We start from the raw sequence: 26,748 nt of genomic DNA, 5'->3' as shown, positions 1-26,748 counted from the left end.
TCACTGTTTGATACAAAGCCCGCATCCACTGCCTGTCCTGACTCAAATGCTGTGTCCTGATTAATTAGGACGTGCAGCAGCAGCCGCAAGCCCTGAGCTTCAGAACTCTATGGAGAATGTCAATATGCCTTCATATCCAGCAGGCTTCAAAAATGGAAACACAAAATAGTGCAAGGTGGATGGCAAACGGTAACATTTGTATTTGGCAGCGCACAGATTGAAGCTCATTCCACGCCAGATGGCGTCGGGCCCAGACTAGGCTACTTTACTATCTGGGGTCTGGGATACCCGCCACATGTGACCTGCCGTATCTCGGCACAACTCAGACTCTTCCTGTTCCTGACATCACTTTAGCTCATATGACCCCCAGCACCAGCTTTGATAATGTGTCATGCCAAACGCACATTTCACGCTCACACAAGAGAACAGTGGCGTATGACCTGTGGCATATCTCATCACATTTCACACTATATTTTCCAACAATTTCAGTTTTCACTAGCCTAGAAAGATCAGGCCAATCTTAGAGCACATTTGAATTTCCACTGTCAGATCTGTTCACCTACAAATTCAAGCCCATTTCCAAATCATTAAAACCCGAGGAACCAATCACAACCTTATCCAGCATGGGGCAGGCTTTATATGATGAGAGACAGAGGAGGATGGTTGGCACCACTTTGTACACAAAACAGGCATGCAATCAGTATTAAGCAACATGGAAGGTGCTTTTTCTTTTAAACTGAAAATTATCTGGCATAGGCCATTTGTAGGCCTTCCCCCCCGACATTACACTGTGCCTACTTCAGAGGGCACTGTTCCTACCTATTTCGGCCTACCATCAAGTGCTTGACATTTTTAGAAAGTAGAGACACTGTAGTTTCTTAGGAAACATTCAGAATTAATGTGTGATATACTGGCATATATTACACAGTTATTTGTAAAAGTTTGTCCCCATGGAGACTTTTTATAGGACTTTTGGTTACCCAAAATGCATAAAAGGCTTACTGTATCTGAGCCCCTAGAATGAAAAGTAACCCTATAAAGATTCATTTTTGGTATTTTGATTGTATGTCAGGGGGTTCTGATAGGCTATAGAAGGACTATACCCAATTTGGAATAATTACACAATTAGGAAGGAAGGCACACTGTCTCATAACAGGTTTGAACAGCTTTCCTTTACAAGAACAATGTGTTTGCTGTCCTTCTGAAAGGGTTTAGTAAAAGTTTAATGTACAACTGAAGATTAATTTCACCGCTGGTTATGCCCCTAGGAAATCAAACATGAGTATGCCAGAGACCCGAAGGTGTTTTTTGGTCTGTCCAAATTTCCAAGACAAAATCAACCAAACAAGTGAGACCATTTTAGATTGGCACTTTGTCTAGCTCAATAAAATAATTAGTCTCAGTCTGAGACCCTGAGGTGAAGTGCCATTAATTCCTCTGCTGGTACAGAGAACAATGTGCTTCTGCGTAGAGTAGCAGATTCTGTTGAACAACTGGCCTGGCCTGTTGCATCTATCTTCATTTAGAGGCATATGAAATCACCCATGGCAACAGACGGCGTGGTGTTATTAGTGGTGTTGATCTCAAGAGTTCACGACGCTCCCTCATCTCATAAACCAGGCCGTCTGCTCAAACAGACACACACACACAACATAACATATGCACATGCTTACAAACAGTACAATACAGAGCGGTGCGTAACAAAATCAATCACACACATGCGTGAATGGAAAATCCTCCACAAAATCAATCACAACTCACATAGCAACACAGGCACACACATATTGCAATAAGCATTCAAACATGACATGAATATTACACACAGACTGTACCTACCATATGATGAATGAATTTATCACCTTGCGTTAGGGTAGTGTTTAAAAAGGTCCAATAGGCCTATATAACTGGATAAATAAAAATCCTCTTTATTGTGTTCCTGTGTAGAAGTTCACAAAATAATTTCATAAAGGACCTAATATAAACCTACATAAAGCATCCAGGGCTTCATGTACTGTATGTGCATAAATACACACGCTGAAAACTTGTGTGCATATGTACACACACACACTCCCACAAATATTGTACACCAAAACTCACATCGCTGAAATCCTAAGGCTATTTTGAAGCAGAAGCAAAATGAGCAAACCCCCGGGGGGTTGAACGTAGGGGGTTCCTCTGTGTTCAGCAGTTTTTTAATTCCCACAAAAGGAACCCAGTGTTTGTAGCGCAGTGTGAACAGCACAGCACATCAGCAAACACCTGCACCCCCCAAAAACAGCTCTCCTCTGATGAGACAGTCATGCCTCACGCAACACTTTATAGAGGAGGGCTTCACTCCCTCTCCGATTTTCATTCTTTGGAGGCAAAAGGATTGGTGACATTTGAATCCCCATCTCAAGATACACTTATACTAAGGTTATTGTCATGTAACGGAACATGTCACTGTTTCAGTATCCACACACTAGCTCTATGTTTTTTTCTGAAGAGCTTGAAACGTTACTTTTGGTGGAACTTTAATAAACAGAAAAACAGTATTTTACGGTATTACTTCTTTATCCAGCACCACTACTTTTGGATGTGCACACATTACGCTTGTTTGTACTGTTTCAGTATCATTCACAGGTCCTCACTAATCCTTTGGTGCCATGTAAGGGCAAGAAAGGCTTAACAAGCACAATACTGACTTCATCAATATCACAGCAACAACTACACTACCACCACCACCACCAACAACAACAACAAAATAGCCTATATTTTACTGTATTTGCAAAATACTTTCATGCAAGGATTCAACAGAAATGGCTTAACAGCAAGAGAAAGCAGCAAAGATGTGTACAAATTATTATGCATACAAAAGCAAAACAATAACATCATCAAAGATGCATACACAGAAATAGCCTACTACTCCCACAACATGTTGTATTCAGCTGCTTGTGGTGCTTATGCTCCCATGATAACGAATTTAATAAAAGCACCGAGACAATGACAATTACTCAACCTTGCACACGCTGATACACGCTGAGAAAGAGAGAGAGAGTGAGAGAGAGATGGATGCAAAACAATCTATCACAAATTGCCCTCTTTTCTTGAAATGATTTGCTGTATTATGTTTAATATCGTCAAATCCTCATTTGCGAGCAATTGTGTTTGTCATATTTCTCAGCTCACTGTTGTTGTTCATAATGATAAGGGGAACCCAAGAGGAAATGGCCAAGTTGTACTGTGGCAATGCGTGAGTGAGTGATTGAGTGTGTGTGTGTGTGTGTGTGTGTACGTGAGTGTGTGCGCCAGTGTCTGTGTGCCTGTCTGTGTGCCTGTCTGTGTGTGTTGTGTCTATATCGCTGTGCATGTCTGGGGGTTTGTGTGGGGGTGTGGTTAATGCCTCCAAAACTGTGTGCACACATTCACACTTTCACCCGGGAGAGATGCCTGTCTTCTGCTCTGCAAACACCAGAACTGGAAGCCTAATGAGCTCAACTGTATCCCTCTGGAAGGATGAGCAATTATTGACTACATTCCTCACTAGAGTGTATAAAGAGTAAAACATCCAATGCCTTCTTTGTTTGCAACTCTAGCCTACGATCTAACAGCTCTGTTTCATAATGATGACAATCTAATTAATCAGTTTAAGCATAAAGGAAATTATCTCTGTTAGCCTATATGAGGCCCCAAGGCCAATGGCCACTACTGCTATTTTAACTACTACTGTTACAGTACATGTAACACTAATAATAATAATAATGAACACAAACACATCATTTTAGATATTGATGCAGCTATTTTAAAGCAACAAACTGAAATTTGGCAAAAGCCCCCCTCCTTCCCCAACTCTCAGCAGGGTATTACCCGCCTCCACAAATTCCTCTGACAAGCCGTTTGGAACCTGGAGCATTGGCTAAAGGTTAAGGCCTGCTGGGAATCTTCAAAGGGAACGTCTTTGAGGTGCTGCATGGACAGTCCCATATGTTTGGCTTATGTCAGCCTTGAGACATGCATGTCCACATCAACGCATGCCTTTGAGTGCATTTCAGGCTGAAATCCCAGAACTTCTGCACCTTTACGCAAGTTGGACCACAATATCATATCAGTACAATGCTGTACAACAGTACAACAATGCTGCTGAGGAGGAGGATGATGGTGATGGTAACGATGCTTTAGCAAATTACCAAAATAAAGTAATGAGGAGATGAATGGACCATAAAGCATAAAACACATGGAGACATCCTATCAATTTGTAAATGCCTTGGTCCTGTTTTTTTTGCAGATTCCCTTCCCTTCTCCCTTCCCTTCTTCACAAATGCATCTGCACACCCAAGAAGAACATAGCTTTGACATGCTGTTAGCAAGCATGTGCAAGCATCCCAGGGGGCAAGATATGAGTAAAGTGACAGAGAGAGAGAGAGAGAGAGAGAAGGAGAGAGCGCGCAACATGGCAGCCTATATGAAAGATGAGAACCGCTAGTGGATACTGTCTCACCTCATGATGTCGGCGTTGCAGGAGTCACTCTGCTTACGGATGAGCGGGTGGGGGGGCGCGGTGGACACATCGGCGGGCACGGACACGTCGATGTTGCTCTTGCTCAGGCGCTTGCTTCCCAGGAGGTTAGGGCTCAGGCTGTCCACGGGGGCCGAGGGCTTGTCCTTGAAACCAAACCACAGGAATGGCAAAAGAATGAGGAACATGAGTACATGCACAGATAGATAGATAGATAGATAGATAGATAGATAGATACTTTATTGATCCCCAAGGGGAAATTCAAGAAGAAACATTTCACTATTATTTGTTTTTCATAGGACGTTACAGGGGTCAAGATATTGGGTAAATCAGCAGAATTATTAGAAAAACATGTGAATGTGAATTAAATGAATGACTGCACTGAATGACTGAACTGTTGACATATTTCAGTGTAGAAAGCATGCATGATGATTCCAGTGGTGTGACCAGTTCTGTGGACACCGGGGAAGGTATATAAAAGTGGAAATGAGAGTGCTATAATATTGTTACAACAAGTCTATGAGTACTCCATTCTTAACAACCTCATAGAGGGAAGGTAAGGACCATTTGCCAAAGCAATAAAGATAGCACAGCATGCATATTTACAAATCTCATAAATAAATAAGTATCGAATGATTGGAAGTAATAAAAAATAGGCCGCACATTTTCATTTCATTTCTTGTCATCAAAAGTAAATAATTTGTAACAGACATTATCATCTGACAGTCATATCTCAATCCTTTGTTCTTGCAGGGCTGTCTCTCAGCTGTCGAAGCATCTGCTCTGGAAGAGGGAGTGAGAAAATGATAGAGGCCACAGATGGCAATGGCTGGCTGTATGTCAGGGAGCCTGCTGAATGGGCCCTAACTGAAGCCTCAGGTCTCCATTAAAGAACACGGGCCTGTGAGAAGAGGGTGGGTGAAGGTCGCATGCAGTCCGTTAGGAGGTGTTACGGAGGGCGACGTGGAGGTGGGAACTATTCATATATTCTCATTTCAGAGGGCTCTTTGAGGGACAGCAGGCTAGACACAAGGTCAGGAGATGATTCAACTTCACTGTCAGGAGAGTGAGGAAGACAGCGTACTCTTGAGTATGAGTCAGTGTCTTGTAAAAGTGTGTGTGCCTGTCTTTTTGTCTGTCTGTTGACATGTGCGTGTGTATGTAATAAGTGTGTGAACGAACGAATTTGGATAGATGTGTGTGTGTGTGTGTGTGTGTGTGTGTGTGTGTGTGTGTGTGTGTGTGTGTGTGTGAGTGTGTGTGTGTGTGTGTGTGTGTGCATATTTGTGTATGGTGTTGGTATGTAATTGCATTCGCATGGGCTGTATTTGTATATGTGTACATGTATGTTTTTTGCATGTGTGCATTGAATTGAAAAGTATTATGCATGTGTTGATGTGAACATGTGTTTGAAAATACCTTCAAATTCTCGATGCTGTCATGCTTCCGTGAGGCAGCAGCAACGGTGTGTCTCTTGTCTCCGCTGAAGCAGAGGGCATCAAAACAGAGGACACCCCCAATACAATCAGCAATCAGGCATACCTAACACACACACACACACACACACACACACACACACACACACAGAAGAAAAACACATTTACTTTTACTTTTGACAGAGAGAATGTATGTGAGTGTGTGTGAATGTGTGTTTAGTGTGTGTGTGTGTGTGTGTGCATGTGTACAGTATGTGTGCGTGCGTGCGTGCGTGCGTGCGTGCGTGCGTGTGTGAGAGAGAGATAGAGAGTGTGTGCAAGTGTGTGTGTGTGTCTGTGAGAGAGTGTGCAAGTGTGTGTGTGTGTGTGTGTGTGTGTGTGTGTGTTTGTGACCTCACACACCATCTGGAGGAGTGTGGGTAGGTGCATGGTCAAAGGAAAACCAGATTTAACACCTTCACCTATTACTGAACTTCTGTACTTTTGTGAGGTGTCAAGCCTCCACTGTCTGTACTGCTGAGAGTAATGCCTTCCTGTAACCTCTCCCCTTTTCACAGAGATGAAGAATGTTACACACCACATTGTCGATTACTGTAGACTATGTGCTGATTCCATACACAAGATTCACCTTGGCCTAACACTGTACGAGTCAAAATGACTGGATCGGTTATCAGAAAATAAAAAAAGAATACTAGCTTACAACCATTTACTAGCTACAGACAGAATCTCAGGGGGAAAGGAGGCTGAGTAGGCCTGGAGGAGGTTGTTCACTCCAGGTCCTAAGAACAGTATGTATAGTAGTGGAGCAGTTTTATTGAATGTTGTCTACCGGTACTGTGGCAAGTTTTTATCATCATTTTCTGGGAATGCAGTCTTGCCAACATGCTTCATGTATTATAAATAGCTTAGTCATTTTAAGAGGGAAAACAATGGTATTAGAAAGATATCAGTATAGGCAGATACTGAAAATAATGGTACCGTGCTACCCGTAGTATACAGGTAAGTATTGGACATGATAAGTTGTACGGTCCTCCCTACTGTAGACTTCGCAGACATGGCTTGAGGCAAGCATTCCAGAGCCCCTTCACTGCTGATGACAGGACTAGGTTTTTTTTATGGCCGCAATAAGGACCTGTAAGGGATCTGTTTCTAAAAATAGAGATTATGATGTTCTTATCCTCATGCACAGTTGAACATGGGGGCCTCCTTCCTCTCCTTGTATCCTGGACTGGTTAGAGTTAGTGAGCACTGTTCCCAGAAGGATGCATGCACAACTTTGTACGATATACATGCCCATTTTCTGCATGGAATTGTCTTAATTTCTAAAACAATTACAGACTGGCATATATCTGACGAAAGCACTTTCTTTCTTACCATTTTTAGACAATAATCAATTCCTCAAGTTCTGAATGCCTAGAATCTCAAGAACCCTGATGAAGGCTATAATTATAACCTCCTTAAACGGCACAACAGTCCATCGCCACAAACATTATTGCAAATGGGTTTTCTAATGATGAATTATGCTTTTAACCCTGTTTTAACCTGTTGTGTTCACGGTCAAATGTGACCGATGGACAATTCTTTTCTCTCAAAAATATTGTTAACTTACTCTGACTACCATGAGGCTCCGTGACATATGTGACAATGGGAGGTGTGAACCCCCCCCCCCCCCCTCCATCCTTGCACACCTAATGTATACAATAGAGAATCACATCTGGGATGAACAAAAGATCTCTACTGTAGATAGGCTCCCACTGAATTCTAACAATTCAAGGATAAACAAAGGATACTCTGAATACAGACCAAAGACACAAGAGACACACATGGATACAACAATCACATAAGCCACAAGAAGTACACATGCACATACAATGCTGATTCACAACACTTTCATATAACACAATGGTCATTTTTGGACCAGGAACACAAAACTAGTAGGCCTAAACATGAAAATGAGCACAACAGGAGTGTTAAAAACGATAATTTATATAATTTAATATATGTAGGCTAGACTGTATATTTCAGATCAATTTTAGGTTATTTGAAGATATACCGATATTTTCTTTGAAAAATAAAGGAATTTCTCAAGTCAATGTAGCAACAGATTAGCTGCATATTTGGCAGCAGGTCTGTTTACAAACAGATCCTGACAAGCCCTCCTAAACAGATGCCACAGATATATCAGATCCTTAGTTCAGTCATCAGATACTCTAATCATGAGTCATTAGTATATAAGCGAATGATGAGTCAACCACTTCCTCACCATGTGTTTCCACAAGATGACTCAAATAGGATGTATGAGTAATATCTATGGTAGATCTGCGAGTAAAATCCAGTATTGCTTCTACAGGCAAGATTTATGTAGGCAGAGCAGCTGGGTCCCGTTTGACCAGTACTGTACTATATAGGTACAAGGCGTATAGAACAAAGTCATACCGTACCTGTCCAGAGAAGCCAATCCCTTCTGGAGACTGCAGGAAGTTTGCGTACACCTGGTTGGCCTGGTGAATGACGGTTGCCACGGCGTCCTGGTAGCGTGGCGTGGTGATGGTAAGCAATGGGAGGGCAGCCAGCGGCAGGTGATCCACACTGCTGGACACACAGCTCTCATCATAGCTGTAGGGATTTAGGCTACACACACACACACACACACACACACACACACACACACACACACACACACACACACACACACACACACACACACACACACACACACACATAGACTTTATTGGATTAGAAGTAAGAATGTCAACATGGGTGATGAAATGTGTGATGCTTTCATGTGTCAAGAGGTAAAGCAAGCCTGAAGGTCACATCTTTTGTGCTATGAGGAGAGAGCAGGGCTGTTAGAGGCTAGCGGTAAACACAGTTTATTCACCTATGAAATTTAAAAAATAGAGTCTATCCACCTCTCTCAAAATAGTTTATTCACCAACTGCAATTTTTTTTCAGATTTCATTTAAGTTGGTTATTTGGTTAAGCTTACTTTGTTCTTTAGTTTACCATATTTACCTACCTAATTTATCTTACATTACGGTAGCCTACATTTAAATGATATTGTTCACATCGACGAGTCAGATTAATCGTGGTTTCTCATAATAATTACCACTGTTTCGTCAGACTAATCAGACTCATTAGTGCTAAAGTGCAATGCACGTTTGAACCTTTGATGGCCAGGGCAATTCCTCTGAGGAGCATCTGAGCCATTCTTTACAGGCAGCCATGTACAGAAAAGAGCCGAGTTCAACACAGGTGGACTGGGCCCATTCATCTGAGTATGGAACTTTGTGGTAACCATAGTGATATTTTAATGTGAAAGGCATCCACAGACAGACAGCAGAACTACGAGAGGACTCGTGTCCATCTGTCTCTAATGGTCATTAAGAGGACCAATCAGAATTTCTCATGAGAGTCCTTTCTAGCAAAGGAAGGTCAACTGAAACATTGTTGTGGTGTATTTTTCTGGAAACCAAGTGTGATAGTATGCCCTTGGCCAAATTCCCCCTGATGTATTTCTTTTGTGTTTATTGCTTGACTGAATATATAGGCGTACTGAATTGCATTCAGAATTCTGTTCACACAGTTCATATTGCTGTTCATTCAAGGTATTTTAAACTCAACATGGAGGTGGAACTCTTGAACTTAACAGAGCATCTGGAAAACTGAGTTGGCAGCAACCTTCACCCATACAAATATGAAATACATATTTGAGGTAAACCTCTTCTCTTATTCTCGCTGTAATTGCTGTCATGCATTCTAAAAAGTGTCCATATTGTTTCTAATGGCCTAGGTTAGGTCTTAAGGGATACAGAAAGAAGTGCACCCACAAAATGAGCTCTCACCAAGTACATGGAGCAGTGGGTCCAATTATGGCCCTCAGAATCCATCTTGTAGACAGCCTTGGTGGATTTGCTTGTTTCCTGCCTCAGTGTGACAGTTATAATCAATTGCTGGAACCTTTCGCAGGGCTAACCTTGGAGATCTTTTTTTAGATTTAATCCCAAAACTGGGATGCAGTTTTAAATATACTTAGTGGAGAGCAACCACCATTCAGAGAAAAGGTCCACACAGTTGATGGAGGCTGCATCAGTAATAACAAAGTCTCAACTGTGAAAGGGTTATGTGCTGACATGAATCAAACATGAGTTAATTTGAAGTTACATAAATATTATCTTCTATTAAATCTGTTTCTATATCTTATAAATCCCAACAGCCCTCCAAACAACCCTATGAAGCCAATGTTATTACATAAACATTTGTCCAGCTTTAGTCTTGGAAGTGCAGGGCAAATCAGTCTACAATTTACCTTAATCTACATACTCATTGGGTAGGCCTACACTAGAAGGCTTCAGCCTTTGTACCCATCCATTTAGAACTGGTCACAGCAGTTTGCCCCATCAATTAAAAAGGCCCTAAATGTGGCGAACACTTGATGCTTGTCCCTGTGGTTAGCTTTGACTTGATACTGTACTTTCAATTTTTCACTGTTCAGATTTGAAGATGTTCAGTAAGTCTTAGAGATACATTCATTCTCAAAGAGCCATAAATCTCTTCTGACAGTATTTGGCTCAGTGTGTTTTTTTTCCCTCAGGTTGTGCAGTTGCGGGTGAATGCATGAGACAACGGAGACTTGTGAAAAATAAGAGGCTTAGAATGTTAGACAAGGGCTCCGATCTCCCCTGACACTGTTGCGTAATCTTAATCTCTCCATCCATTACTGTTCTCCCACATAAATGTATGGGAAGGTGACATACAGATTACTAGCTTTTGTCTTATACTGTAGCTCTGTGTTGTGGGATACTCAACAACACCAGTGGAAATTGATGCTGCTTTGATAAGGTAGAACTAACACACTGTCAGTATCAACTGCAAAATGTCTTCTCAAAATTTCTCACAGCAGCATAGACAATCCAAAGTTGGCTTGTGCTGTATATCCCCAATAACATTGAGGTCTTAAAAAGCCTCAGACAACAGAGATGTTGAAAGACATACAGTGCATGTGTTAATGAATTATGCTGGTGTGTGTGTGTGTGTGTGTGTGTGTGTGTGTCTCTGTGAATGGGTATGTATATGGGTTTGTGGTCCTGCTCAATATATGTACAGGTAAGCACATGTTTCTGTGTCATGGTCTGTGACACAGTCATGGTCACGAGTGGGTTTCCAAGGGAACACATGCTGTGAATGTCCACATTCCCCCATGTACTACGTGTATGTACTACTTTAATTACACCTGTTACATTTGTAAACACATGCTATATGGTTGGATTGGACATGCAAGATGCATTGGTCTCAAGCGTCTGGCAAATGAATAAATCCGGGAACAAGTCATATGTTTTGTGTGCACGACGATGGGAAGCAGCCTCTGAGTTTGAACGGCATATTAACATAAATTATTTCCTAGTCATATTTGAAAGGCAAATGAAGCGAGTTAGAGAAAACGTGCTCGAGTTCTCTGAGCCCCAGCATATGCATGTGAACCGCCCCACAAGGCAAATCCCATCTGCAGAACTGCCGGATAATATGCTTTCTGTGTGTGTGCGCAAAATTGTGATTAGTGGCGTTTTTCTGAGGTGCTAGATTAAAAAAAAGGGGGCTTCACATTTCAAATTGGACTCTTGAGTAGAGCACCTGAAGCTGGGAACAGGCTCCCCGGAGATCCAAAAAGGGACATATCAATTCTTATCCCTTCCTACTGACAGCGTGGTGTGTATTCCCACGCGTGAGTCTCACAGAGTGGAGACGCGGCACTGCCCATGCTCAGACATCTCTCTCAGAGTCAGATCACAGGGAACTGTGCCTTTACATTTCAGCCAATTTCTCACATTTCTCTGGGATTTCAACAGAGACTTTCTCTGAGAGAGAGAGAGAGACAGAGAGAGAGAAAAAAAGAGAGAGAGTATGTCTGTGAGAGAAAGATTAGAGGCTTGCTTGGAAGTTCTGTTTCTGTCAGTTTTCTGCTGTCTGTGTCAAACCATTGTTAGGTTTTAAATACTGCTAGCAAATCTTTTAGCCTCGTATGAATAAATAGTCTGTGACTTATTCTGTTTTTTTTCATTTTGGTATTTCAAATACTGTACTTTGGCTTTGCAGGGCAGTATTTCCATCCCAAAGACAATATGAAATAGCTAACTCTGACACGTTACCCGTCTCATCTTGTGAGGGTAAATATTTTACATGCATATTTTTTTTCCAGAAAATGTTGAGAAAACTATTCACGAAAACAGAAAAAAAAGAACGGTAATTTGGTGTGTAGAGAGTGAATCACACAGAGGCGTGTACAGTTGCTTTCATGCAGCTGTTGTCCTATAGCATATGTGGACCTGGGCACTCACTGGGACACCAGGGCGAAGGCCTCTGAGCACACTGGTGGGCAGGGTACCAGCCGCACCACCATGCCATCCGCTGCCGCCTGAAAGTGGGCATGTGCCAGCCTCTCCAGGACAGACGCCAGAGTGGCCGTGTCATCCGACTTGCCCCCGGTGTCGCCGCCAGAGTCCAGGATGTGACCGCCATGGATCACCAGGATCAGAAGCTGAGTGCGGCACTTTCTCTAAGGGAGTTAGGAAGACAAGAAAGAGGGGAGCAAGGGAGCATTTATTTGATGTGATGATTAAAAAGCACACAATAAGCTCCAGTTCCATTGTGATTGATGAGTTGAAATGAAGTACAAGTTACACAGATGAAATGATAAAACATGGCGAAATTAGAGGGGGGGGGGGGGTCCAGAGATAGCATCAGATATATCTGCCGACACAAAATGGAGAGACGTTTCAAATGTAGATGGTCAGTTGTGAGGGACGGACTCAAGAGTGCATACTGTACTGTACCTCCACATCCTCCAGCCCATCAACACTACTCTGCGGGGCACAGCGAGGGTGCAGCCTGTACAAGCTCTCTGAGAGAGGCAGGAGGAAAGGAAGGAAGGAAGGAAGGAAGGAACGAAAGAAAAAAAGGAAGAAAGAAATGAGGGAGGAAAGAAACAAAAGTTTTTATCAGCGACAAAATGGACATCAGATAAATAAATGTACTGTATACAAAAAGTAAATACTGAAAAGATCAATGTCCTGGATGCACATTCACAAATCTTATTTTGAGTTATAATAATGTTCTTAAATTATCTGCCCTACCTCTCTCTCGCCAGAAAAGTATAAATGACCGAAAACAAATCATTCCTCACCAATCAATAGCAATTGCCCAGCAATTTCCCCCTCTTTTTAATGTACTCAGTATCTCCACCTTCGAGCAGAGCACATATTTCCACTCTCCCCTCCCTCCGGCCACATCGGGGACCCAGATATGACGATGCTGCCCGCTACGCCCATAAAGGCTCGGGTCATTTCTATCTCATTAAAAGATGTTGAGACCATCGCTGCACACTCGCCCTCAATTGGGCACCCTCAAATGGGGTCACATCGCATGCATGCTCACAGGGAGAGCACGGGCACTGATCTGGGTAGCTCATGCTGGGCATGCCTGCGGAACATGACTGTCCTACTTTTAACTAGTTCATGTGATAGAACCACCATGGGGTATACAGGACACATAAATAAATTGACACATGGACTTTTCCAAAAGTGTTGAAATACGTACAGTAATTTCCCGCATATAAGCCGCATTGTGTATAAGCCGCAGGACAGTGTTTTATGCAAGTTAAAAGAAACAAAACCATATTAACCCCATATTAACTGCCCCCCTGTATTAACCTCATATCGGAAGAAATTTAGCAAAATCAATGTATAAGCCGCGGCAAATAGTCAGGAAATTACGGTAACTATGCAGTGGCTTTTTGTTCAATAATGTTTCGGTTCAGATCTTTATCAACCTACTTTTTAACAGACCACTAATTGAGCCACTCTGAAAATGATCTCTTGTTGACGCAACACCCAGCTTCAGTCAAATGAATGACCCTTCACAAAGCTGCACAGTACCTCGGAGGCTGGCCAGTCTCTTTCCTCTGACCACAATCTAATGAAATGCCTCCACTCCACACATCTCTCTTATGACCCAAATAACGTGGAGCTGAATAGACTCCGGCTTGTGAAAAAAGAGTGTGTGCCAGTATTATGACAATGTGTGTGTTCTCTCTCTCTCACTCTACTTTTCTGTTTGTTTGCGTTTGTGTGTGTGTGTGTGTGTCTGTGTGCGTGCACATGTGTATGTGTGTGTGTGTGTGTGTGTGTGTGTGTGTGTGTGCGTGTGTGCGTGTGTGTGCATGCACATGTGTATGTGTGTGTGTGTGTGTGTGTGTGTTTGCCTATGCCACAGGAGCTGGAACTCTCACACAGACTAGGACAGAGAGAACCCGGACGAATGCCACCTGCCAGAGTTTATCTAGATCAAACATGAGCAGGGCAGTCTGTCACCCAACCAGTCAGTCGTGCTACATTTCATCCAAAGGCTAAAATAATTAAATTCGACCAAAGGCCTCTCTCCCTCTGTCTCTCTTCTTCTGTCTCTCTCTCTCTCTCTCTCTCTCTCTCTCTCTCTCTCTTCATGGGGGCAGGGAGTTGTTGCGTTTGCATGTGCTTCCTTTGTAGACAAGCTTTCAAAACAATCCCCACTTAAAATACAGCATACAGTACAGCATACAACATTAGCCCATGCACTTTGATAATCAAAGAAAGCACTTCAATTGTGCTCTTCATTAAATGTACATAGCAGCGTTGGTGTTAATTTTGAAGTTAGTACCATAATTAAATGCAATACACATACACCTGCACATACACACACACACACACACACACACACATACACACACACACACACACACACACACACACACACACACACAAACACACACACACAAACACACACACACACACACACAAACACACACAGTTGCATGTCTTTCAGATACGCATTTGTTTTGAAAAAGTAAACTCACACCAAAGAGACAGGCATGAACTTATTCTTACTCCCAATGAAATATTTCTTTACCATCGCCTTTGAAATTGGCAATAAGTTGGTGACTCACTTGCACTGCTTATCTTTCCAGGGGGCTCTTGAAAGGCCACACCAGCACAGATGACAGAAAATCATCACAAATGCTCTGAATGATACTGTATGCCTGACCAGACCAGAGCATACTGGAGGCCTGGCCAAAGGAAGGAGCCGCGAGAGGCCCACAGACGGAGATGTGCAAAGGCCACGTTTAAGGAGAGGCACAGCACATTCTCACAGACAGCTCAGTCTATCTCTGAAGCACTGGACGTGACCTGCATGCTTTCCAAACGCCACTCCAAAAGAAACTTCTTCAAAAAAGCAAAGTTAAAGGGCTCTGCTGCTGCATCAGAGAGAGCTGTTATTGCTGCTCTCTATGCCTTCAGGGCAATTCATTACAGTATAACTACTACAAGACAACGACATGAACAAGACAGTGGTGCCAATGGTCTGAGGGTTTCTAACACAAACGAGATACAGAGCATTTACAACCAATGGCAGCTGCCAATGTTGCACTGTGCCACTGCATCATAACTGCTGATTGGTTGATTAATAATATTATTTCACAGGTCAAGTGGAAAAGAGAGAGACTGGAAAAGAGAAAGACAAGACGAGCCACCTTAACCTTTTTCAAAAGGATTTTTTTTAAGGCATGTGGAAATAGAAACACACACACATACACACACACACACACACACACACACACACACACACACACACACACACACACACACACACACACACATTGACTAATATATTGTTTCAGACAGTTTGACACAGTTTTACATGAATCAAATGTCACATCTCAGCATGACCACTCTTAGTTGCTTAGCAAATGACAGTGATCATGGCAGAGAGCCAATGTACTGCAACTAACAAACTAATTTGCCACTTGAAAGTAGGATTTTACCTTTATTTGACACAAATAATTTGACACTGATCATTTCTGTTTTATGTTTGAAAGTGCGATTCCATCCTTGATTGTGAAATGTGACCTGGCAAGAACAACTTAGGCTTGTGCCTTTTTCTCTACAGTTCCTGGCTCTTTTATAGTTAAGGACACAAAACATGTTCTCTTTAAAGTGGGCTTGGGTGGCTTGTCTTTGTAAGGATGCGCCTCCAGGTACCTTTTAACATCATGCGTCTGAGACTTCAGGGAGCTCTCCCGTCGTCTGTGTCCTTACAGCCTTTGTTTCTTTCAGGGCTTGGAGAGCAAAACACGTCCAAATGTGACACACACAGATGCACAGACGCACGCACGCACACACCCACACACACACACCCACACACACAAACACAGACACACACACAGATAGACATACAAACGCATATGCACGCACGCACGCACACACACACACAACCGCAAGCGCACACACAACCGCGCGCACGCACGCACACACACACACACACACACATACAACCGCACGCACACATGCACGCAGATTGTTTCATTTCAGGACACTTCAGCAACAGGCTATCAGCTTAGTGTGAGTTAGTCTCCCCTCTTTCCTTCCATGTCTGTCTCTCCTGGCTCCCTCTCCATAAGAGTCTTGAGTAAATAAGTGTTTACTTAGTTTTGGGAACATTGTGTTCTAGGTCTTTTAGGACCAAGTCATGCTCTGGGTCACTCACAAAGCCACAGGGGCTCTCAGATCTACCTCTATCTTACAATATGGCAAATGAAGCAGACTTTATCTCTCAAGTCTCTGTTGGTTCTACACACTGTAACTACTTACGTAACAACTGTCCATGTGTTATATCTAGACCTCATCTCAGAGAAAGACACAGGAATGTGAATTGTATAAAAGCCCAGAGGGGAATTCACACGGATGCTATTAAATGGCTGACAGAATAAAAACGAGTTCAAGAGTTTGGCGAGGACAAGCTGGACAAGGGCAGGCAGAGAGAAAAACCTTAAATTGAAGGGACCAAAATAGCCCTGTGGTTAACAAGGCAACAATGAACAGACTCAAGACATCCAGTTTGTTCATGCAGTCGTTGAGTCCTTTAACATATCTTGAGAGACAGGTTGCCCAGGAGGCCCAGATATCCTCAGCTGGAAATTTACAGTAAAAGATTTGAGTATCATAATATCTTACATTCATCCTGTCACTGAAACTGGGGGAGATAACACCTTCCCTGTGCTTTATCATCAATGCTCTATCTAGCCTGGGTGTTCCCAAGCTGCCTTGTGCGCAATTTGATTCATGCTGCCAAGGCAGCTTGGAAACTACCGCCCAAATTTTTACCTCAGATAGGGGACCAATCACAGAACAGGGGGGAAAGCAAGACGATGATGAGCTACAGTATGCACAGATGCATTTGAAAGACATCTGTGGAGCCCATAAATGGATCTGGGCATTTCTTCAAATACGAGGAAATGAACGTTTGGTTCCCAGACCACGTCTCATTGAGACTATCATGACCTTCAATTGACAACCAATTGAAGACGAGCATTCTCATTTTATTACACATGAGAAAAAAGACATTACAGACAGACATACAGTACATTTACAGTTTAAATCAATTTACAGTTGAGTACCAATGATACGTATTGCTACAATCTGATCAGGCTGTGGCAGTAGTGAATAAACTCTTCAGTCATTTGTGTTGTTTTCAACACATTGGTTCTAAAGCCCAATTCACACCAAAGATTCCCAACGCGACGAGACTGAGTTGCAGCGGTGTGAATTAGAAGTTGCACGTAGTTGCAAGCCGTCGCAAGCCGTTGCAGAGCATTAAACACGTTGAGTCGCAGTCGCAAGGTTTTAGAATGTCGCGGCTCGTCTCGTCTCGTCTCGTCGGGAATCTTTGGTCTGAACCCTACTTAAGAGTGTATGATTCATTGTAAGCCTCCCTCATGGCTGTATGTTACACCCTGCTTTATTACCATATCCATGAGTCATGTTCTTTAGGCACTCATCCCTTTTCCGAAACATGCAGCTTGTCCGTTATTACTTTGCTTCATTATTGGTTGGCATGGTGCCAAAGAGCAACACCAAACCATCTAAAGGGCTGAGTGGAAGCTGTAGATCCCAATGATATGATGACACACCATGACTCAGCGTTGGGTGATGCTGTCTGATAAAGATCTCCACCATGTTCACTGTCAAAGATCATAGTAAGAATCAGGGGAGTCAGGTCAGGTGAGGAGTGTGTAAGTGAGTGTGAATTAGAAGAAATATAACCTACAGACAGTGGGAATGAGAATGAAACTCAAGTAACACAACTATGCACATGATCGTACACTCAAACATGGGTGGATCAGCACACATGATGGAGGGGAAAGTGAACATTTTTTTTTCTAATTTTGCTAAATTACCCAACTTCTTCAAAACATTGATTACATTGAAACTGTCATGTAAAGTAAACCTCCATCATGTTTCTCTAAATGTTAAAAAAGTACAACTAATTGCTCAACCAATGTGTACTTGATTGCGCCCAGGAACATTGCAATTAAGTATTGCCATCCTGGTGAAAATTAGATGCGGATTGAAATCAGAGCCTAAGGACATAACACGCACATGTAATGACGACAAGGCAATAGAACTTTAATTGCAAGATAATGGCCTTTGCATTCAGTTTGTTATAACCACATTAGATGAGTCATTCAGACTTCTGGGGCTCTTTCATTAATACAGCTACTGCTGGATAGAAAATTGTTTCATGATCCTTTTCTCGCACTGGTTTGCTCCAACATGACATCCACAGTATGTACAATGCAACAATACTAGAGTTAGATTTTCGTCCTTCACAAACGTCCTGCTTTCAAAAGATTGAATAGTTTTGGTAGAGATTAGCTAAGATTAGATCTTCTCTGACCTTTCCTGCAGCATGATTTACAGAAACAAGGAAATGTTGCCGACTGTAGTCCAAAACTAAACAAATGTCCAGCGGCTACTGTGTCCAACTAACCCCTCGAAGCTCTGTGAATGACATGTGGGCCAGCTGCCTAAGAGAAAGGTTAAGGGTTAAAGAGGCTGGGGCTGGATAATGCCCAGCACAGCAGAGCTGCTTCAGGGAGTGCTTATCGGGGTTTGCAGATGGTGGGAGATCTGATATTGGAGGGCTATGGGAGCCTGCAGGTCATTCAAGGCTGAATGTTTTCTTATTTCCCCACTGTTTTAAACAAACATAAAATAAGAATATCTCTCTCTCTATCTATCTTTGTGTGTGTGTGTGTGTGTGTGTGTGTGTGTGTAAGAGTGAGGGTAAGAGAGGGAATGTGAGAGAGAGTTTATGCATGCCGTGTGTGTGTGTGTGTGTCTGTGTGTCTGTGTGTCCGTGTGTCTGTGCCCTCATTACTTACAGACAGATTGAAAGAGAGAGTCCCAAAGAAAGAGAGAAAGAGTGAGTGAGTGTGGCAGAGCAAGCCAGAGGAAGAGAGAGTGTAGGAGGGCCAGGGTGAGCAGGGAATCATGGGTGAAATCCATGAATAAATAAATAAATGTGTACAAATGAACACAACACAAAACAGAACAGGGCAAGAGGAGAGGGGAGAGGAGAGGAGAAGAGAGGAGGAGAAGAGAGGAGGAGAAGAGAGGAGGAGGAGAGGGAGGAGAGAGGCCTCTATGCCTGCGCCTCTGAACCTCAAACCCTGTCATGTCCTTTCATGTCATATTTAACATCACACAAGGCCTCAGCACGGTTTGTTTTTCTTTTTTTTCCCATTCGCTTGTCATGAAAATTCATCATCTTCAGATGGATGGGGAGATAAAGGAATAAAGACAGATAGACAGAGAGAGAGAGAGATAGATAGAGAGAGAGAGAGAGAGATGGGCACTAACATGTAAGATGACAGACCCCAAAGTTTTTTTTTTTTTTTTAAAAAAGGAAAAGAAACCAAGATGACATAACCTAATGCAATTTCTTCTCAGTATTCTGGAGGACATGCCTCATGTCTTGTCAGAGTCATCCCTCCATGTAAACGGGACTGACAAAGTGGAGTGGCATTCAGTAAAACACATCAGAGTGTTTTTCTTCAGCCTCACAGTGCAACCCAGGCCCTTATGACTTCACTGTAAAAACCATACAACGCCAACTCACAAAACTACCGAAATAACCAAAGTAATAGGGCTTACAGTGCTGTGGAGAAAAAAAAGCACTTCTTGTCAATCCACACAAATAAGGGCCGTGAGATTGAGATGAACAATAGAAATAAATAACTAGTGATTGAAGTTCAAGCTTAAGTGGCTCGACTTCCGATTCTTCAAGTAGGTCAAGTAGGTCAAGTAAGTATTACGGTAATTATCTTCAACAACTCCGCACACCAGAGAACAATGCAGAAAACAGTCATAAGCTTTAATGGCACAGTGATAGGATGGTGAGGCTAAATGAAGAGTCTGACTAGGTGGACTGAGACTGGATTTGCAGGTTAATAGGTATAAGTGATAAGTGCATGAAGTGGAGATGATCTAGTGCATAATGAAGAGCAATAGGCCAGTCTGACAGAAACTAACAAGAGGTGATGGAGCTCAGTGATCTTACTATAACTCAAAACAATACAACAAACCTGGGCTCTATTTAAGAGCGCTCTATTTAGAATGAAGAAAGCTGCAATCTTGGTGAGATATTCCTGTAACACACGTCTTGGGCCTGGCTTGGCTTGGAGTGGAGGTCTTCCAGAATGACCTACAAGAGTGTTTTGGTTTGTTATGCTACATGTCAAAAAATACATTAAATTCTATTAAGTGTGATCATCTCAAATTGCTTTAAGAAATCTGTCTAAGCATAAATTATATTTGCTATGATGCCTAGGTGTAAAGATGCTGTAGTTGGTTGCAACCGTATTTGTGACACTGAACTGACTCTTAAGTTATAATTATGAAATGATATCACTAGGTAGATGACTGAACTGCCTCCCACCTGTACATAATTATACCGTGGCACCAATGTAATAATATCAGAGTTCAAAGCAACCTACTGCTAATAAATTCAACTGAAGTCACAGGTTGTGGAGTTTTACATTGCTAATTCACGACTTAAGTGCTAAGATTTATGAAGCAGTTCTGACAATATGCCAGACACCTGGCTGTCTTTGTTGCCACGGCAAATGGCTGATCTTAGGCACCAAATGTTGCTAAGTAACATAGTCTTCAGACTGGCCTCATCTTTCAAACAGAAAGAAGTTGGAAAGCAGATCACTGGCTTATTGAACACTTGCGATACCGACACTCTCTGGCATATACTTGCGGAAAGTGACTGAAATGTCATGACATTCATGTACCACTCGCCCAAACAACCAACCACATTAGGACACAGGTTAGGCTGATTCCCTTCTCTCTGGCGTTTTCGCTGTCACACTGAGGCACACACAATATGGACGCCGATGGAAGGAGCCACCCTGCACACATGAGCTGTGGCATTAATAGGATGGAGAGAGACGCAAATGCATGGGATGCAGCGATGGTTTGTATGGATGGTAATGCGACTGCAGTACTGTGCATCCCACACACATTAAAACGACTCCATTTCTGATTTAGTCCTCAAGCTATGCTGTTTACGTCTATTGAGACGTGCACTAGCACTGTAAAGAGTATCTGTTTACATGGCATGATGGGTGTATCTCAAACTCAGTCATTTCTGCTCTATTGGTCTCCTAGATAATCAATTAAATGTGATTAGCCTACTGTATACATATATAATCATGAAAATATTGCCACATACTCTATAGGCTACTGTAACTTTATCTTGAGATAACTTCTTCCACCTACAAAAGAAGCTCATCACATGATTTTGTTCAACTGCCAGTCTGCCACACCCCACCCATCATCTCCACTCAGCACCACTGAAGTGTTGGACTTCACTGTAGCAGTGTCATTGGGTCCACCAGCAAGGTATGCAAGGAATGCATGGTACGTGTATCATATGTATCTAAGGCCATGTCCACACAGAGACGTGTTTTGGACGCAAACAATACTTGAGTATGTATTCTTATAGAGGAGAAATGGGCAGGAGTGTTCCCTTGGGGCTCTGTATATTTCATATCAGACACACAGCATTGTGGACAACACAGTGTCACACATGACCTCTTACAATGACCTCTATCACCACCAGCAGCTCAGCTTTCACATTTTATTAACACAAACAACCATCATGTGCCATTTACCCCAGTGAAATGCCATGAACATTTGAAGCTATGGAAAACTGATAGTGTCTAAGCCTAACATGCATCATAATGACTTTTATCAGCTGAGTAAAAGAAAATCTGATGCTTTGTTCTGAAAACCAGGGCACAATCATCAATCTAATGGACGCTGAGTGACTCTGCAAAGTGTTGGAATTTGTTCATACACTGCAAATAAAATTCAAAATCCATCAAACAAACTGCCTTCTCACATCAAACTATTGTTGAAAAAAATGAGCTGCAGATCACAGCATAATCCGGGTGATAAATAAAGACTCATTGGAGAGCTTACTGGGCATAACGCCACTAGGACAAAACCACTTAGCAATTTCTGCCTCATGAATAAATCATTTGGTCAATTCTGCACCCTGTCCCCCACCCCCCCACACACCAGAGGAGGCTCCTCCATTGAGGAAAGGGAGGAACAACCTCCCTAAAACTTCAGGGATTTTTTTTTATTTTTATTTTTTTTAATTTATCTGATAAATTATTCTTAATATTACTATTTGGACACGTTGAATGAGCTAAAATCGTTCTCCTAGGCCAAATGCCAACAGCACCCCCTATCGCAATTCAAAATTACTGTACGGAGGAGCTTCCTCCTCAGACCCCTCATTGAAGTCCATTATAAACTTCTCAGACCCCCGCGGCTCGTGAACCCCGTCGTTTTCAATGGGCAAGGGAGGAAGCTCCTCCGTTGGAGTGGGCGGGTGTAGCCAGAGGCTCTGGAATTTAGCGCCAACGGTGAACCAATAAGCAGCTAGCTCCTCTGGATTACACCGTGCAAGACCGTGATCTGCGTCCACAACGAGAAGAATAATGTGTTGAACGGGAGGCTTGTTTTACATTGCTAATTGCTCGTGAAATAAAGACTACAATGGCATCAGAGGACGCTGTCCATGTTTTTACTGAACAAACATTTTACACATTCAATTACAGTGCAAAGGTTAGGATCAAAGCAGCAGGAAGACCAGTTCCAAAAATCCATATTCCAAAAAAAGATGGTAATGCTAAATCTAGTGTAGTGAATGCTACATGGTATGACAAATACTCGTGGCTAACTGGTAGCACAGAAAACAGTCGGCTATACTGCTGGCCTTGCCTGCTAATGGGGAAGTCACGAACGTGGACAGTTCAGGGATTTACTGACAATTTGGATATTTGGATAGCCAGGATAGGGCAACAAAACGCCAATTTGGAAATTTGGATAGGGCAACAAAACGCCACGATTTGTGTGATGAGCACATTGAAGCTGTAATCCGATTGTCATTGCTGGGCACAATGCCAATTGATCAGGTTATGGACGAAGGTGTGCGGTTGCAGACTGCACAGCATAATGCAAAGGTGCGCCAGAACAGGGAGACTGTGAAGCGTGTGATTAATGCTACTGCCTATCTGGGCATGCAAGAACTGTCTTTCAGGGGGCATGACGAGGGGGCTGATTCAGACAACAATTCGTCACTATTTACAGGCATGTCTAAAACCATGCAAAACGATCTCATTTCGGCAATATCCAAAACGTTTATTTTTCCTGACTTCCCAGAACTAGATTGATTAACCCTCTGGAGTCTAAATCCCTCCCTGGGGATTTGAAAAACTGTTCCAAACACACATGTCAATCTTTGCTATTTTTTTGTCCTAGAAACATATAAGTGACACCATAAACCTTTAATCAACTAGTTAAAAGAGAATGTATCAATGGCACTTTGTAAAAACAATAAAAGAAAACCCTAGGATTTCAGTCCTCTCACCTGCAGCAGGCCCATCCAAAAAGCCCATTCAACTTACAGTAATTTGCATTTGAAAGAGACACGCACTAAGTGACCCATTAGTCTGACTTTTTTCCAATTTGTAGTAAAACTACATAACATTTTTAAATGTTCTTTTTACTTATATGGAGCCAACACCATTGTTTTCAAGGTTTAAACTTCAAAAGTCTTAGCTCGATATATATTTATAGTGTATTTTTATACCTTTGACCTTTAACCTTTGAAAATTGTTTTTGAAATAGTTGTGTTTACACTGAATTATTATAAAAAGTAATTTCATTACATCCACTTTACTCTCATATAATTATTTTGGAGGATCTCTTGAATATAACCATATGTGCCACTTTTGCATAGATGTTTTTAGTTAGATGAAAAACTTCTCAAGGTATAGCTGCCTCAAAGTGTTAACATTTGTATTTATTAATTTAGCAGACACTTTTATCCAAAGTGACTTACATATGTCAATTATATAACAAAGATCATTGTCCCTGGAGCAATTTGAGGTTAAGTGCCTTGCTCAAGTGCATAACGGTGGTTTAAATGTCTGGGTAGGCGGCCTACATACTCTATTGTTCACATATGCCACCAATACCATCACAACCTCACATTTGCCACTAACACCGATCAAGTGCACCTTCCTTCCTCCCTTATTTTTATAACCACCAGCCGCCACTGCCACACACACACCCATACAAACACAAACACACAAACACACAAACACACACACACACACACACACACACACACACACACACACACACACACACACACACACACACACATGTATAGAAACACACAGAAGACAGACATTGAAATACATGACACATCTAGTCTCAGTGAAATTCAAACAATTATACATGCTCTCCTATTTGCAATTCTGTATGCCCACCAGCAACTACACTGGCAGGAGCTGTCTCAGTCAATATTTAGAGGAAGTTCAGGTAAAGTTAATATGTTGGACTGCCGCGATTCAGACATGGTTCTGGCAAAAGGTAGGAGAGAGAGCGAAGGGGGGTGTCGGGGGGTGGCAGACACCCCATTAATCACACTCTGAGCAAGCAGACATGACGTTAGAGTGACGCACCCTGCCCGCTAACCCCCCCCCCCCCCCCCCCCAACACACACACACACACACACACACACACACACACACACACATCTCTAACTGCGCTGCCCTCCCCTACTGGACTGGGTTAGACTGGCTCCTCCATCACTGGCACGGTTCATTTTCAAAACAAGAAGCTAATCTGCTGCTGAATGTGTGTGTGTGTGTCTGTCTGTCTCTCTCTCTCTCTCTCTCTCTGTGTGTGTGTGTGCATACAACACCTGAGCCTGCATAGAATGTGTAAAAGCAGCGGCGGAAGAGAGGGAGATAGAGAGGAGGGACACACACGTGGACACACACAAACAGAGTGAGAGAAAGTGTGTGTGTGTGTGTGTGTGTGTGTGTGTGTGTGTGTGCATGAGCCTGCATAGACTGTGTAGAGGCAGTGGAATCAGAACAGGGGAAAGAGTGAGGCGTGAGAGGAGCCTAAATCTAGTGAAATTAGTCAGAGTAATTACATAATTGGCTCGTTTTTTTTAATGGCTTAAAAAGGTGTGTGTCAGAGGTTAGTGTGACTGTACTGCTGATAATGTATGCTAATAGGAACGAGAATGAGCTTTTCTCTACGAGAGTGAGGTGGTTTTTGATCATATAATTGAGGTCATACCTTTTTAACAGTGAACATCTAAATCAAAACATGACTAATGGTACATAATTCAATCAAGGCACAGAATATTCTTTTCACGGTTCGACCAAATGTATCCACATTCTCCCTTCCTCCTTTTCCTGCATCCCTTTTGACCTGCAGAATTAATTATCCTTCTTGAACACTCCTCTCATATGGCAGTTTAGTTTATACATGTAAAGGTTGTTACTTCTAGAGGCAGATGAGATCACGTTTCAAGTGTGTGTGTGTGTGTGTGTGTGTGTGTGTGTGTGTGTGTGTGTCCTCCCTCTGGGTATGGGCTTTCATTTCTGTTCAGATTCCAACATGGCCCACATGGCTTAGAGCAGATGTGATTGTGTTGCTCAGTGGATAACTGGCGGACCTGAGAGGCATCACACTTGTCATCTAAGCCAACTGAAAAGTGCTGTGAGAAGTCCCCAAACAATAGCCCAAGCAACTAGGGCTGTGATTTCGATATCGAAATATATACATATATATACGAATACGAATACACATATACGAAATATATTATATCGTATCGCCACTTCCGCCACACATCGATATTTTTCTTATTCCACTGCTTGGTCGAATTTCCCTTTGTCCTATTTGCACATCTATGAAGTAGATCCAATTTTTTGGCCATATCACACTTGTATATTAAATTGGCAAACTCGTTGTGAAGTTTAATTGAGCTGTCACGTTGCATCCAAGTTGTAAAATGCAGATGTTCAGAACAGAGCAACATTGTGGCATATGACAGAGGTGGCTTTTAGCTAGTTGGATGGCAGCAGGCTAAGTAAAATGGAAGAGATAGAACTGGCCTTTGGCCATAGGAACCCTCCATTAAGAACTAGTAAAGGCAGTCTGTCCTGCAAGTTGAAAAATTATTTGATGCGTGGCAGAAAGATGTAGTTCTACGAACAGGATAATTTTAGCGATTATAACATTCAAATTGTAACAGGAAATGAAAGAAACGCAAGTGGCAACAGTGGAATAATCAGGATAATGGACTCCACGGCATTCGGTCCACAGAAATAAATGCACTCGAGGTGTAATGCCATTTTACCTCCTCGACAGTGCATTTATTTCTGTGAAACTAACGGCGTTGAGTCCATTATCCCTTACTTAAAGCGGCTGTGCAAAAATGTCTATAGAGCTGACTATTGCAATATTTATTATTATTATTATTTGGGTGCTGAATTATCAATATACTGTAGTGTGATTTACATATTATACTGCCCAGGTGGTACAAACCTAATTGGGTTTC

General features: G+C 42.3%; 1 protein-coding gene across 1 annotated transcript in view; it reads right to left on the bottom strand.

Annotated features, from left to right (window-relative positions):
* Positions 1-26,748, bottom strand: part of LOC134079785 (membrane-associated phosphatidylinositol transfer protein 3-like) — a 70,711-nt gene that overhangs the window by 21,229 nt on the left and 22,734 nt on the right. The window contains exons 4-9 of the mRNA XM_062535860.1: positions 22,584-22,796; positions 12,762-12,829; positions 12,267-12,484; positions 8,373-8,562; positions 5,915-6,037; positions 4,478-4,641 (exon numbers count right to left, since the gene is read on the bottom strand). Coding sequence (XP_062391844.1) covers positions 4,478-4,641; positions 5,915-6,037; positions 8,373-8,562; positions 12,267-12,484; positions 12,762-12,829; positions 22,584-22,796 — 976 coding nt within the window. The remainder of the gene's footprint in view (positions 1-4,477; positions 4,642-5,914; positions 6,038-8,372; positions 8,563-12,266; positions 12,485-12,761; positions 12,830-22,583; positions 22,797-26,748) is intronic.

The sequence above is a fragment of the Sardina pilchardus genome, chromosome 5 (genome assembly GCF_963854185.1).
Source record: "Sardina pilchardus chromosome 5, fSarPil1.1, whole genome shotgun sequence".
Taxonomy (NCBI): Eukaryota; Metazoa; Chordata; class Actinopteri; order Clupeiformes; family Clupeidae; genus Sardina; species Sardina pilchardus.
Note: the sequence above shows the minus strand (reverse complement) of the source record. Positions and strands in the feature narration are given on the sequence as shown.